General features: G+C 43.0%; 1 protein-coding gene across 5 annotated transcripts in view; it reads left to right on the forward strand.

Annotated features, from left to right (window-relative positions):
- Positions 1-299: 299 nt before the first annotated feature.
- Positions 300-15,135, forward strand: part of POLG2 (DNA polymerase gamma 2, accessory subunit) — a 28,086-nt gene continuing 13,250 nt past the window's right edge. Inside the window, exons 1-8 of one of the 5 annotated variants that reach the window (XM_053297879.1) lie at positions 300-1,176; positions 1,934-2,054; positions 2,438-2,543; positions 8,815-8,988; positions 9,548-9,688; positions 9,838-9,918; positions 12,802-12,902; positions 13,609-13,768. In XM_053297879.1, coding sequence (XP_053153854.1) covers positions 303-1,176; positions 1,934-2,054; positions 2,438-2,543; positions 8,815-8,988; positions 9,548-9,688; positions 9,838-9,918; positions 12,802-12,902; positions 13,609-13,768 — 1,758 coding nt within the window. In that variant the 5' untranslated portion in view covers positions 300-302. Of the gene's footprint in view, positions 1,177-1,933; positions 2,055-2,437; positions 2,544-8,814; positions 8,989-9,547; positions 9,689-9,837; positions 9,919-12,801; positions 12,903-13,608; positions 14,578-15,135 lie in introns of those variants that run through there. The other 4 variants (XM_053297880.1, XM_053297878.1, XM_053297884.1 and 1 more) reach the window with 4 other exon arrangements.

The following is a 15,135-nucleotide window of genomic DNA, read 5'->3' on the forward strand; positions in this document are numbered from 1 at the left end:
TGTGGCTTTTTCATCTATCTCTACGTGAGCGATAATAATAACCAATAGAAACAAAGAGTCCCCCACACAGACTTCTTTTCCGGTTTCAATTTGAACTCCTCCACAGACGAACCAGAAGCACAACGCACAATAGGGGAGCCTCTCTACTGCTGAAAGAGAGAGTGGCACGTGGCATCTGTTCTATGTCTTGACCCCCCCCCCCTCCATATTCAATTCGGAACCGGAACTATAGCTTTGTTCCTGTTCTGTCTCTTTGATTAGAGAAATGACGTTTTCTTCTTCCGCTCGCTGGCCAACGCGAAATGCGCATGCGTAGACGGGAGACTCCGCTACTCTATGCTTCTATTTCTTGTTTTTGTCCGCAAAACAGGGCACGTGCTCTCCTCCAACGCGTCCTCGTGGGTGGCTGGGGGGGGGGGTGGCACGGGCGAGCAAGCAGAGCGCCGCCGCGTAGAAGAAACATGCTGCTGAGCGGCTCGTGCTGTGGATGCTGTTGCCGTTTCTTGTTTCGGGCAAGGACTGGAGCGCTTGGCCCAAGCCGGTCCCTGGGAGGAAGGCATTTTGGATATTTTAGGGCGCTAAGGCCACTCAGAAGGGGAAGGCTAGAGAAGCAGAGACTGCTTGTGGGGGTCCCTTGGTTGCGTGTACCGAGTCCCAGGCTCCCTGTGGGGGATGCGGGAGTGCAATGGGAGCTTCCTAGGGCTCCTGCTACGTCTTTGCTCACCCACTGGCGTTTTTCTTCGGGTTCTCCAAGCAGCAGCAGCAGCAGCAGCACTGGACAGCAGCATCAAGAGGCTGTCGAAGTACTCCTGGATGTCTGTCAAAGGAGGCACTTCCTAAGAGGAGGGGAGGAATGCCCAAAGCCCACGTGGGACTCTTACCTGAGGGGAGGCCATCTGGGCCTTGGGGCTCTGGGGGTCGAGTTGAGGAAGAACCTCGCTGCTCAGTGGTGGGAATCTGTGGTTGTGTTTAGGGAGCAAGTGCTGGCAGTTGATTCCCCGGTGCATCGCTCCTCAAATGCTGGCAAGCTGCCATTGGGGGAGGCCTTTAGAGCAGTGCACCCCACCGCTCTTTGGAAAGCCCTGGAGAATGGAGAGTTAAGCAGAGAGCAGGTGCTGGCCACTCTGGAGAGGATGCTGAAGATGTCTGGGGAGCTGCGGGACAGCCTTCTTCACGGTATGGTTTTTAGCTTTCTTTGGAAAGTCACATACTGGCCCCTTCACTGGATCACTATCCTCTTTCCTTTTGCAAAGGAAAAGGCAGGAGAATGTTCGTTTTAGAAGCTGCATCTTGAAAGTGCTTATGAAAAGCTTGTTGTGTGGTGTTTTGTTATTAAATGGTGTATTCTTTTTCGATGCTTAGTTTCTGAATTCAACATTGATATTTTTCTAAGAGCATGATGCCCAGGATGCTTCTTGATGGAGTGTATTGCTAATGTCAGGTGTGTGGGAGTTCTGCACATCTCACAACTTTACAACACCAAACCTGTATGGTACTTGACACCTCTTTGGCTGAGGTACACTTTCTCCCATTTGTGCAGCAGTTGCTGGGATGTGTAACTTTAGAAATATAGTAACCTCTCAGGTGATGGGTGGTATTTGAGTGTCTGGGCACCTGTGCGTGAGAAAGAGATAAAATGTCCTGTTCCTGTTTTGGGAACTTTCAGTATAAAGGTGAAGAAGATTAAACATATTGAATTCTTAACATGTTCTCAACATGCAGGCACAACAGATCTTTCAAGCCTAGCAGTTCAGAATTGTAGCCCAGGCTGTGTGTACAATGTAGCATAATGAAGCAATTGTAATCATGAGTTTGCCTGTAAAAATAAACTGTGTAGTTAAGTCATTCACTACCCAATGTGTTAGCTAGATTTCCTCCTGAGTTATTTCTTCTTATAAACTAGAATGTATCTGAAGATTGTTTTCTTTGACAGGTGCCTTGGAGCACTATGTTGAGTGCCTGGAACTGGTAAACAAGAAGCTGCCTTTTGGGGTTGCTCAAATTGGAGTGTGTTTCCATCCAGTAACAAATAATGAAAAAGAGAACCATGTGAGGTATAATAACATAGGCTTTAAAAATTGTTTTTCATGAGCTATATGGCCATAGAGCTGGTCTTGTGGTAGCAAGCCTGAATTGTCCTCTTTGCTACACGTGAGCACTGTAAGAAATTCCCCATAGGGGTTGGGGCCACTCTGGGAAGAGCATGTCCCAAGTTCCCTCCCTGGCATCTCCAAGATAGGGCTGTGAGAGATTCCTGTCTGCAACCTTGGAGAAGCCGCTGCCAGTCTGGGTAGACAATACTGAGCTAGATGGACCAAGGGTATATGGAGCTGCCTATGTTCCTAGATGCTTACTCCATTCCCGAAAGAAAAATAGTCTCTTGCATTTGCTTGTGTGTTTAAGTGTTAACTTGCTGACCCCTTGCTGTTGTCTAAAGAATAGGTGAAAGGACAATGGCTTCTCTGGTGTGGTACAGCTCTGCTAGAACTGCTGGACAGTGGCTTGACTACTGGTTACGTCAGCGACTGCAGTGGTGGAGAAAGGTATTAAATTGTTCTTGTGTTTATATTATATGTTCTTAAGAAACAAATGTATTGAAGTGTCTCTTGAAGCTTTTATATATGTCTCTGAGGAGAGTGCTGGAGGTTAGATGTAGGGCTTGGCATTCTTAAAATAATCTAATCTCAATCATAATTGCTGTAAATATTCGTATATCTATAAATGTATGTGCATATGTAGCAATTAGTATCTTCATGATCAAATTAATTTGGTTAGCTTTAAAGAAAACAAAGCCAGCAAGTTCTTTAATATACATTTGCAAATAGTCTCTCCTCCCAATAGCCTGTGGCAACTGAGGATTGCTTTTAAGCAACGAAGCAGGAAGCTTTTATAATTTGGAAGAGTGTTGACTTTTTTTAAAAAAATCTGTTGGTACACAGCAGATGTCTAGCCCTGCTAACTGAGTGAAGAGGCACCTTTTGAAGTGTTGACTCTTCTTTATTTAGCAGCGGGAGAGTAACTATCCCTATCCAACCACAACACAGCATCCCTCCAGTGGCTGTTGCTGGTGTCTACCTTTATGGTTTTTAAAAAGGTTTTTGAGCCATTTTGGAATAGGGAATTAGCATTTCTTTTTCTATGTAAATTGCGTTGAGAAGTTTGTTGTTGAAAAGTGATATATAAATATTTGTAATGTGTGATCAGTAGGGCTACTAAATAACTTTGTGGGCTAGTAACTTTTACAGAATTATTTGCAAGACTTCCAGGCAATCTCCCTATGCTCCAGCAAAAAAAAAAAAAAGCTGCTGTTGCATTCCCTATTGACATTGTATCCTTCCAATTTGTTGTCCTAGCGTTCCAGTTTAGTATAGTTCATTTGAACTAAAGCTAGAGTCATATTCAGCTTGTTCAGCTGTGACATCTGTGCTTCCGCAGCAAGACCTGTTTGCTTCCCCACCCCCCCGTCTGACCTGGGAAGAGGCTGTGAAGTGTGGAACAGCATTGGCATGAGTCTTCTGGTTTGAATGATCACTTAGGTTTCTGAACGATAGCCGTGCCTGGGATCAGAGCACCAACAAAGTTTGGGGAGGTGGCTGTCTCAGATGACAGGCTGGAGGTGGTGGTGGTGATGCATTGCTGCTGCCTCACCGGGCCTTACCCTACTTGATCTGGAGGCAGTGCAGTAGTGCCATTGCCGCTCAGGTGTGTCCACCTTCCTGCTGTTGCTACACGTCTCTTTGCCTTCTGAAATCTCTTTGCCTTTTTGAAAGGCAGGGAGAGTGGGGCAAGATCTGTGACAGGTAGGAGAATGAGTGTGTGTGGTGGCTGTGGCCGCAACACCTGAATAAGCAGACTTGGGAGGGCCTGGGCCTGCAAGACAGGACCTTTAACATTGCCTCTAGCATGTTTTTCACACTCTACCCTTGTCTCCACTCACTTAACTCACCTCTAAGCTTAAGCACATGTATGCTGGACTGCCTGAGTTCCTTGCATACAGGTGGTGTGGCTTCTGACTGCCTGTTCCACTGCAAGGCCACCTACAGACCATAGGAACACAGGAAGCTGCCTTCTACCACGTCAGACCCTTGGTCCACCTAGCTCAGTATTGTCTACACAGACTGGCAGCGACTTCTCCAAGGTTGCAGGCAGGAGTCTCTCTCAGCCCTATCTTGGAGATTCCAGCTTGGAACCATCTGCGTGCAAGCATGCAAGTGCTCTTCCAAGAGCAGCTCCGTCCCCTAAGGGAAATATCTCATAGTCCTCACACATGCAGTCTCCCATTCAAATGCAACCAGGGCAGATTCTGCTTAGCAAAGGGAACAATTCATGCTTGCTGCCACAAGACCAGCTCTTTGTTTACTCATAAGTAAGTCTCTTCTGTTCACTGATACCTTTTGCAGGTAAGTGTGTTTAGGATGTAACTCAGCCACTTGACATTAGATTAGACTGTGCATCAAGCACTCAGACTCCTGGGAATCTCTTGCCTTTGTTTAGCAGTGGCAGGAAGTTAGGTAAGCATGTAACCAGCTAAGACATTGTCTAGATATGGCTGCCTGGCACATGATATAGATTTTTCAGTATATGTATGAAGTTGGATGATCTCAGCTTTTTCCCCACCCAAGAAAGATGGGGCGTTGGAGTGTCTCAATCTTGTATGCTGCTGTTGTTTGTTTATTTATTTAACATTTTCTATCCCGCTCTTCCTCCAAGGAGCCCAGAGCGGTGTACTACATACTTGAGTTTCTCTTTCACAACAACCCTATGAAGTAGGTTAGGCTGAGAGAGAAGTGACTGGCCCAGAGTCACCCAGCAGGTATTATGGCTGAATGGGGATTTGAACTCTGGTCTTCCCGGTCCTAGTCCAGCACTCTAACCACTACGCCAGGTGGTTATCTGTTGCAGATTCCAAGACTCACAGGTATTTAGAGGCAACATGCTTCTGAATTTATGAAAGTTAATTAAACAGCAGAAAGCCTTGGGTTTTTCTTGGTGAAAGCCAATACTTTCTGTAATGAGACACAGAAAACAAAAGAGCTCCCCCCCCCCCATCCAGCTTTTCATAATGAATATACAGTCTTCTGTCAGTGGAGTGAAAAGACTACTGTGTCTTGGATAGATTGCCAGATATGAAGAAGGTGCTCTTCAGGGACATGTGGCCCCTGGTAGCCAGAATGGCTCAGAGAATTTAGAAAATTGACTGGTAGACCAACAAAGTGCCTTGTTAAAGGTGGTCTCGTGGAATGTGGCTGGACTAAAAGCTAAGTTACAAGACCCTTTCTTTATCAAGTATTTGACAGAGTGTGATGTGAGTCTTCTGCAGGAAACATGGTTGAGAGAAGATAATACATATAGAGGGCTTTGTGACCCTTGCCTGGAGTGCAGGGCTGGGGTAGGAGGAAGAGGGGGAAGACCAAGTGGTGGGCTTCCTATTTCTATTGCATCCTCAATACGGGCTTCTTTTGAGGAGATGCCTACTTTTGACAGATATGCCATGGCGGTCCTTATACAGCTAGAGCATAGATCACTTTTGATAATTAATGTATATTCCCCTCCCTTCTTGCTCTAATGCCCAGATTAATCAGAGATGGGGCACTCTGGAGTCATATATACAGGGACTTCAATTTGCGCATCCACACGTAGCCCTGCTTGTTGCAGGGGATTTTAATGCAAGATTGGGTAGTGATGATGAGGCATTATATGCAAAATTCCATTTACAATCTCCTATCCTTGATATTCCGGGCCCACTGCTGGCTAGAAAAGCTAAAGATAAGGTGGGGTCATTTGCAGGTCTGCGTTTAGTGCAAACATTTTATGGTTTGGGTTTATATATTCTTAACGGAGCTATGGCACATGACCACCCAGCTGAGTCTACATATTGGTCTGGTGCTAGATTCTCCACCATTGACTATACGGCTGTTTCCTCTGACTTTTTAGGTTATTTAGGGAAATTCAGAATTGCCCCTCGACCAGATAGTGACCATTTACCGAGTGAATTACATCTGACCCTGGGTAGATGGTTCCCACGGTTGGAGCCTTCTGATTTCAGAGAAGGCATGTTGGATGTCAACAAAATGGTCTGCGGACTTGGGAGATAGGGCTACTTTACTTCTTCGTTCTGAATCTCTTAGTTTGATACATGCTGAAATAGTATTGGGTGGAGTAGATGCAGAAATTCCTTTATTATACCAAAAAGTAGTAGCTTTGCTTAAATGGTTGTTGACCCAGGTGCAGGCTCAGGAGAAGGGAGGGCCTAGGAATTTCCCTCGATCTAAAAGCTGGTTTGATAAAGAATGCATTGAAGCAAAAAAGAAGCTGTTGCGGGAGTATCAGACTTGTCTGAGACAGCCTTTTTAAATGCCATCATACTCGATGGTATAAGCTAAAAGGTATTATAAACAGTTACTGAAAACTAAAAAGAGAGAAGCGGACAGAGCGGTATGGAATCCATTAACAGAGGCATCTCAACTTAAAATTCTTCCTTATTTTGGCATACTATCTCAAGACAGAGCAAGGGCCCTTTAAGGTCTGGCTGTCAAATAGCAGCAGCAGCCTGGGAAGAGCACTTTCGTAAGCTGTACAGGAAAGTTGAATCAAATTCCATAGTTCCAGAGTTAAGTGCAGATAACCTAACTGAATGGCCATTGGTATCATGTGCAGAAGTGGCCTTGCTTGTTAAACAATTAAAACCAGGGAAAGTGCCCAGCGCTGATTATATATCGGCGGAGGTAATATCTAGTAATTTAGGGTGGTGGTCCCCAGTACTGGCAGCACTGTTTTCTTATATTGATAAATCAGCCTGTGTACCAAAAGATTGGGGAGTTGCTATTGTGGTCCTCTTCTATAAAAAGGGTGGACGGAAGCTTCCAGGGAATTACCATCCCATCAGTCTCCTTAGCATAGTGAGTAAGTTATATGCTAGACATTTATATAATCGTCTGGTAGACTGGCTTGACATAAAAGAGAGCGTGGCAGAAGAGCAAAATGGATTTAGGGAAGGACGCAGGGTAGCGGATCCAGCCTTAGATTCTACAGCATTTAGCGGAAAAATATACAGGGAAGTCAAATTCTACATTATATGCCGCGTTTGTAGATTTTAAATACACATTCAACTTAATTTCAAGGGAAATACTGTGGGGAAAATTGTCAAGATCATCTACTGATAGGCGATTATTACTTTGGATAATAAAGATGCATGAAAACTCATGTATTAGGGTGCGTTGTAGTAATAAAGTGCATCTTACAAATGAAATTGAAACAAGTTGAGGGGTCAGGCAGGGGTGTATATTGGCACCAGTGTTATTTAATTTTTATATTAACAATTTAGTCAGTCAGTTAAATAACTTGGATTTCCATCCCCTTAAGATGGCCAATAGACACCTGAATATACTCCTATATGTTGACGACGCAGTGATTTTATCATGAACCCCAGTTGTCTTAAAGAGAGCACTTAATGCTTTGGTGTCCTACTGTGCTTCACAGGCCATCACCATAAATTATGAAAAGACCAAGGTGATGGTGATCTAAGAAGCGGTGCTGGATGTTGAATGGGCATAGACTTGAACAGGTATTTGGGTATAGTCTTTCAGCCAAATAATAGGAGGACTGTGCATAAAGAATATATTACACAAAATGCTCTGAGGGCAGCAGCAACTATTAATTCATTTCATAGGCGGCAAGGTGCACAGTTTGTTCCGGCTGTCCTCAAATTTTTTTCAGCCAAAGTTTTGCCTTTACTCCTCTATGGAGCGCAGATTAGGTGCTTATTCCAATTTTGTCAGGCTGGAGGCAATCCAATCTAAGTTTTTGAGAAGTGTGCTCCAACTTCCTCAGGATGTCCCTAATGCCATTCTATGCTTGGAAGTAGGTTGGATTCGGGTGGAGGCAAGGGTCTGGTTGACAATATTTGAATATTGGTTGAAGTTGAGTTTTCACCCAGTAGGATTAGCGCCCTTAGTGTTGAGCGATACATATAAGTCTAGATGGAAGTTCAGCCTGGAGAAAAAGTTGAACTGCTATGGCTCCTCCACTGAAGTTTTGGCTGTCTTGGGATACAGGAGAGCGAGATCTTATCTGCGTCAACGCATCATGGATATGGAGAATCAGATGGACAGGAGCCAGCTAGGGGCTCATGTATATGTAGACCGTATATTATTGTTTGGCCCAGCGAGATATCTTAATAAATTATTAGTACCTAGTCTTCGAAGGGCTCTGACATTGGCCCGGTGTAATGTCTTGGAAACGGCTGTACGTGAGGGAAGATATTGCAAGATCCCCATGAGGGAAGATATCGCAAGGAGCGTCTCTGTCCTTGTGGTTCTGGTGAAGTTGAGTCAACGGCTCACGTTATTTTAAATTGTCAGTTCTACCAAACCTTGCAGAAGAGATATATAAGTCCTTTTTAAACAACATATTCCAATTATTCTGAGCAGCTACAACTTGAATTACTTTTAACAGATCAGTGGGATGTTATGTCTCATAACATGGTGAGATTTTGTTTTTTGGCTAAGCCTGGGAAAAGAAATGTTGAAAAGCGAGACATGGAGTTGGGTTGAATATAAATTAAGTTATATTAATATAACTTTTGGAGCATTTTGTTTATGCCATGTTTGCTTTTATGTAAAGTTCCCCCCCCCCATGTTTTGCTGGTCAAATGACCGCAATAATAAAGAATGATTGGATAAATATGGAATAATTATGAATACTAGTGGACATACTCATAGTTTTACCAGGGATGATAATTGTGTACCTGACGTAAGCTTAACCTATATATTGATAGATCCTATCAACATAGATCCAAATTCCACTCTTTTCCAGTTTGCTCTAAGCCCGTCTAACTTCAGCAGTAGTGATCATCATGATTATGAAGGACGAAGAGGAAGTTATCTGTATTACAGCTTTCCTTGGGGGAAAGAAGTGATAGAAACTCTGCAGAGTCTAGGAGATAACGAACTTTTACAGACGTATCCAGAAAAAGGATCAAAATTGCATGTAAGTTGGCTGGGACAATTTCATGGTGGCTAATGAAGCGACAGGACTATTTCTAAATGGGAGATTTATTTATTTATTTATTTATTTATACACACACACACTCACACTCCTACTCCTAGTAGCTTGACTGGAGCGAGGACATCAGTGTGTGTGTGTGTGTGTGTGTGTGTGTGTGTGTGTGTGTGTGTGTGTAAAAATTATGCCCTTGCCCCAGTCACAGAGTGGGTCAAGCTACTAGGGGCAGCATTACTACAGTGCTAATTGTTGGAGGGTATGGAACCACCTATACCAGTTCTCTCTCTGCAAACAAACAGATTACTTATGAGGACCTCCTCCTCTGTTTCTCACCATCTTGAGTTATTCCAGGGACTCTTCTTAGCATGTCACTTCCATTCTTTCCCCACACATCGCCCCTGTAAACTCTGTTCTTTCAGTTGAAAGTGCTGAGTTATTTTATCTTTAATATACATTCTGTAGTAAAGTCTTGCTGCTTGAGGTGGATTAAGAATACACTTCTTAAACAGAGTCCAGAATGCAATTGCTGATGTTTCTCTTTCAGGGTCGAGATGGAAGGAAGAATGTTGTTCCTCATATCCTATCTGTGAGTGGCAATCTGGACTACGGAGTGCTAGCATATCTCTGTGACTGTGTGCAGCTAGATGAAGATGCTTTCGCAAGAAAGAAAGCTCTGCATAGAAAGGTGATCTTTAGTCTATAGATGGACTAAAATAGATGGTTTGTGTTGTTTCTAATTTAATTGTTCTTTCTAATTTCATCTGTCTAACAAACAAATGCCTTTCTGGTTCTGGGATGTTGCTTATTTATTTATTTTTTGATGTTGTTCTTCAGGTTCTTAAGCTTCACCCTTGTTTGACACCTATCATTGTAGCTTTGGATGTGGGCAGAGGCCCAACAACGGAGCTGAGGCAGGTGAGCTGTGAAAGCCAGAACTTTATCTCTACTCTGAATGGATGAGTTCAAATATAAATAACTGGACCTTTGATTCATATTTGGATCAAGTGGTGCATCTGATCTCTTGTCCTAGCTTCGATGAAACATAAATCTTTCTGCTGTATAAAGACAGATCACAATCTAGTCAGTGCTGTGGTTGATTCTGATAAAAATGTTTGTTATTTCTCTGTGTAAACCTCCCTGAGCCATTTTTGGAATGGCAGTATATAAATCGAATAAATATATAAATAATCATAAATAAATAAAAGGGCAGAACTAGTTTTAAAAAGTTACACCTTGATCCAGGAAAAGCAAATTGCGCACACACAACTTGCATGCACACCTTTTTAACAGGTGAGACAAACAGCTGTGCATAAAAGAAAAAAATAGTAATAATCCCGCAATCTTCTTTCTTGCCCAGCACTGAGCAGGGCGGGTCTGTGCTTGTCCCATCTCCAATCAGATGAACATTAGAAAGGGCTTCCTTTGGAAGCCTCTTGTGGCCCAAATCAGCTATTGGGCAGGTAAGAGCAGGAGTATAAGGTTATCTGGAGCGAGCATGCTCTTCGTGCGCATGCTCTCTCACCCTCCAGTGTCGGAAATAAGATCCTCACAGTAGAAGCTCTGCTGGAGGACTCAGGAAAGTATTTAGACTGAGTGTCCTCCCTATCCAGTACTTATCTTACTATTACTTATTGCATTGGATTGTGAGAGATTTCATCTGTCAAACCCATTCTGTCAGTATTGGATGCACCACAAAGTGGGCACGTTGCTGCACTTGTGGTTCTCTGGATTGTGGCGTGTTTTAAATTGTATGAATTCAAGTCAGAATACTGTCTTCAAGATGCACAAAAAATGAAAGAAGCGAATTACATTACTCTGAATAACTGAACATGTAAAATATATTTTCTAAGAATTTCCTCTTGGCAGTCTGTCATGTGTACACTTTATTTTTTTTAATTCATGAGAAATATATGTAACTATTAGGGCTGTGTAGTCATGTTGGCCTGACAGCCAGCATTCTAGGACATGCTAGGACTCGTTATGCCTACTGTTGGACTCTATCACAGTGAGTTCAGACATGACATCAGGGAGCTCCGACAGAAAATCTGACTGAGCTAGTAGTGCTGTCATACCTGAACAGTGTTGGAAATCTGACATTCCTTTTGGACCCAAGTTCAGTCACCAGATCACTGGGCATTTAAGTTTTAAATGGCTCTCTCCGTGCTACACAGCTGAGAACTGCCCTTGGGGCCATTTAAAAATTAAATGCCTAGCAAGCTGCTTCTCAGCTGGAGAGGTGCTATGCAGGCTGTTTAACGAGCATCCAACAGGAATGTCAGATTGGTGGTCTGACCCTACAGTTTTAAGGGGCCATGTTGGTCCTCCCAACAACCTTTCTGCTGGGTATGATTGAATTCAACTCTCCCCTGCTGTGCAGGCCTAGTAACTAGCATTGTTTTTTTAACATGCTTGTAATACAGGGATAAAATTATTGTAAAGATTTCTGGAAATGTATGTAAAGTACTTTGGGCATCTGATGTACTGTATAAGTACCACTCAGAAGCAAACAAGTCCTGTGCCTAGTTGTTACCTTCCCAAACATCACCAGTCTGATGATTTTAGAGATGAACATTAATTGTTTCATAAAGTAATTCTCTATAAAATAGACAGGAAAAATAATGTTGATGCATCTTTGTAAAACATGAGGTGCTGTTTCAGTGGCCAATATCCAGCTCTAATTCTCTGCCAATGTGCTAGGATACCCAGGCCTTGCCCCCTTGGTTCTGAAAGATGAATTCCACTCATCTTGGTGCAAGAGCCTTTATGATAATTTGGGCAGATATGGCTTTCCGCCGCAATATCTATTGGCTTTGGGTCATGATGCTGCCAAAGAAATTATTAAACAGCATGTGGTGGATATGGAGAAGCAATTGGATTTAAGTCTGGTTATCACCGGTAGTACTTTAGGTGGATTTTCAAAATACCCTCGGCCAGCTGCATACTTCACACACTTGACCACCTTAAATCAGAGGAGAGCTTTTTCACTGGCACGGTTTAATGCCCTGCCCTCTGCCATTTTAGATGGCAGATTTAAGGGGATACCACTAAGGAACCGGTTATGTCCATGTGGTTCGAGTGACATTGAGTCTGTCATACATGTTCTTTTACACTGTGTATACTGTAGGGACATTCGCACTATCTGGATCAAACCATTCTTTAAAAATAGGCGTGGTCAATCAGAAGAGTATTACATCTCCTATCTCTTGGTGGATCAACATGCAGTTATTACAGCGGGGACCACAAGATTCTGTGCGGTAGCCTGTAAACTGAGGAGCAATTGAGTAGCTGTAACTGAAATTTTTGTATACCCTGTTATTCTGTTTAGTTTTACTGCTTTGATTTTGTTCTGTTCTATGCTGATTTGTATTTTGATGTATATGTTGACTGGTCACTGACTGTAATACATTATTTCTTACTGCTAGGATCCCCTAACTATTAGGGACACTGTTTCAGGAGGTGGCTGCAGAGGGAAGGGAGGGATAATGGAAAATAACACACCTACCCCATGCAATGGAGAACCTGGCACATCGGCACATTAATCTGGATATTGGCCAGTGTCTCTCTTCCCCCAGCCCTGAGCTATCTATATGGAATGAATATGGCTGAAATAGGTAGCAATAGGGAATTTTATTTTCTCCCTTGAAGTAGGAGGCCATGGCTCACATAGGGTTAACTTCCGCTCCTTGCTCCTGATAGACAGGAATCTCAGGTGTGAAAATGTAATGTGTAATAGTCCTTCTCCCCGCTACCCCTCCAATTGTAATGCTTCAAGCAATTGACATTGTTTTCCTTTCAAAGGTGTGTCAGGGATTGTCCAATGAGTTGTTAGAAAATAAGATTTCTGTTTGGCCTGGGTATCTTGAAACCATGTATTCATCACTGGAGCAGCTATATACAAAGTAAGGAGAAACCAAAGCTGTGATAAGAAATGCACTTGGGAATGGAGTGTTGAAAGCCGTGGTTTGCGGGGGAAACTTAACCGAATTATTGCATTGACTCTTCAAATCTTTTTCTTAAGACGTGGCCTTATTTCCCTTTGAAAAATACCAGGGCTGCTGTTTGAAAAAGTCCACATTATTTAAAGTGACTGTAGTGCTGCTAATACGTTTGTAGTGGCTCTTCACGTTCCCTGCTCCCATCTTCCATCCGCATGCTGTAGCCCCAAGGCACTTTGGGATGGTTGGGAAAGAAAGGGCCCCGTGTAGTTTGCCACTCCATCTGTTTGCCTTGGAGACAAGTGGCAACTCTGGCTGATGATGATTTTTATTTAAAATATTGTATATACCACCATTCTTCATAGATGCATTCACCGCGGCTTAAGACATTACATTTTATGAGTGAAACTAGCCTTGCATGAATGATGAGAGCAATGTTATCATGGAAACCATCACAACATAACTGATTTTCAGGAACTGAAATTCCTCCCTCCCTTACCAAGAGGAAACAAATATCTTGTATATTGCTGGAAGCTTAAAGGGAAAGGAATGTATTTGCTTTTTAAGTACAGTACTCCTGCAGTTATCCAGTCATTTCCTGAAATATTACTTAATAGACTTTTTCCCCATACTGCTGCAGCAGTTCCACACTCTTGTCCCTTGTTTACAGGTATGATGAAATGAGTGTCCTCTTCACAATCCTGGTCAATGATGCTACACTAGAGAACGGAGTGGTCCAGCTGAGGAATAGGGACACCACCATGAAAGAAATGATGCACATATCGAGAGTGAAGGACTTTTTAACAAAGTACATTTCAGCAGCTAAAAATGTGTGACTTTTTATAATTTAATATCTTTCTGTAGGAATGGATTTCACTACTGCACATCTTTCTCAGTCAGCCAGGAACCTTGACTTGCAATACATGGCTCTGCTCACTAGGGGGCTCCTTTCTTTCAGAGTGAGATAAAAGGCATAATAGTAGCCAAGACAAAAGCATACAAATAGCAAGCCATGATTCAAAGTCCATCATAACATTGCAGAGCTATATTAACATAAGTAGAAGTGGGCAAACCTAGTTATGCTGAAGATGTCAGAGATTGGAATTCTCCAGACTGGCAAACTTGGGGAGAACTGCATCTGTCACAAATGATTGAGATCCTCTGATGGGAGTGAATTGTGCAAAGTTCATCGATACACTTTTTTTTTTTTTAAATCCTATTTTGACTGGAAAACAGTCATGGATGACTTGTGCACAGTGGAGTTACTGTCAGTTGAACATGAGTCTTCCTGAACTTGTAGTTAACCAAACAACTTCTGTTTCCCATTCCAATGTGAACATATATAAATGGAATCTCCATAAACTTGAATGTATGCCTGTTTAAATGTGTCCAGGCCACGTGCAGAGTGCATTACATTTAGATAGTCTCTATTTTTGGCAGTCAGTAAATGGGATAAAGTTGCTGTCCTGTGCCTTGTCTTCTGCTCTGTCAGTCTCAAATGATTTGAATTAAAATGGAATATAATCTTAAATACAGATGTATGAACAATACTGAACATCTGAAAAATTACAGGGAAAAGTGCAGATCTGTTCTCATCTTGGCTGTATTTTTTATTTTTAAATAAATTTTTGAGATCGGGGTTTTTCCAGAATTCTGTAAAGACGTAACAGCAGCATAGGGTTTTTTGATCAGTTATATAAAGCTCAGATGTGTGATGGCTTTTCTCTGAGTCAGATTTAACTCGGCAATCAGCAGATTTCTGTTGACTGGGCAACCGTATAGACATGTGTATGCTGTGAAAGAAGTATATGCCTTTCAAAATGGTTAGAGGGGGTATTTTGTCCCCCCATCCCCAAGGAGACACAAACTGCAGAACACAAGGACTTGACTGTAGCATATGTTATCTCGGGAGCCCTTCTCATGAGTTGGCAGCCTCAGGTGGTGAGTGTGCCACGAAGTGGTAGGGAGTGCAGGTATCACGCCTGCCTGCCTGCCTGCCTGCTGCTTGGCTGCCTCCACTCCTCTCCACTGCCCCTCTTGGGTGCTCCACTGTCCTCCCCACCTACCCCTGGTGGGAGCCTGCTGATGCTCCTCCTCTTTTCCCTCACCATTCTCCTCCTCTCCGAGTATGTTCTGCCTGCCTACCCTTGTTGCAGTAGCAGCAAACCTCTGACTTCACCCACCCAGGATCCATCTG

Source organism: Hemicordylus capensis, chromosome 2 (assembly GCF_027244095.1).
Source record: "Hemicordylus capensis ecotype Gifberg chromosome 2, rHemCap1.1.pri, whole genome shotgun sequence".
Taxonomy (NCBI): domain Eukaryota; kingdom Metazoa; phylum Chordata; class Lepidosauria; order Squamata; family Cordylidae; genus Hemicordylus; species Hemicordylus capensis.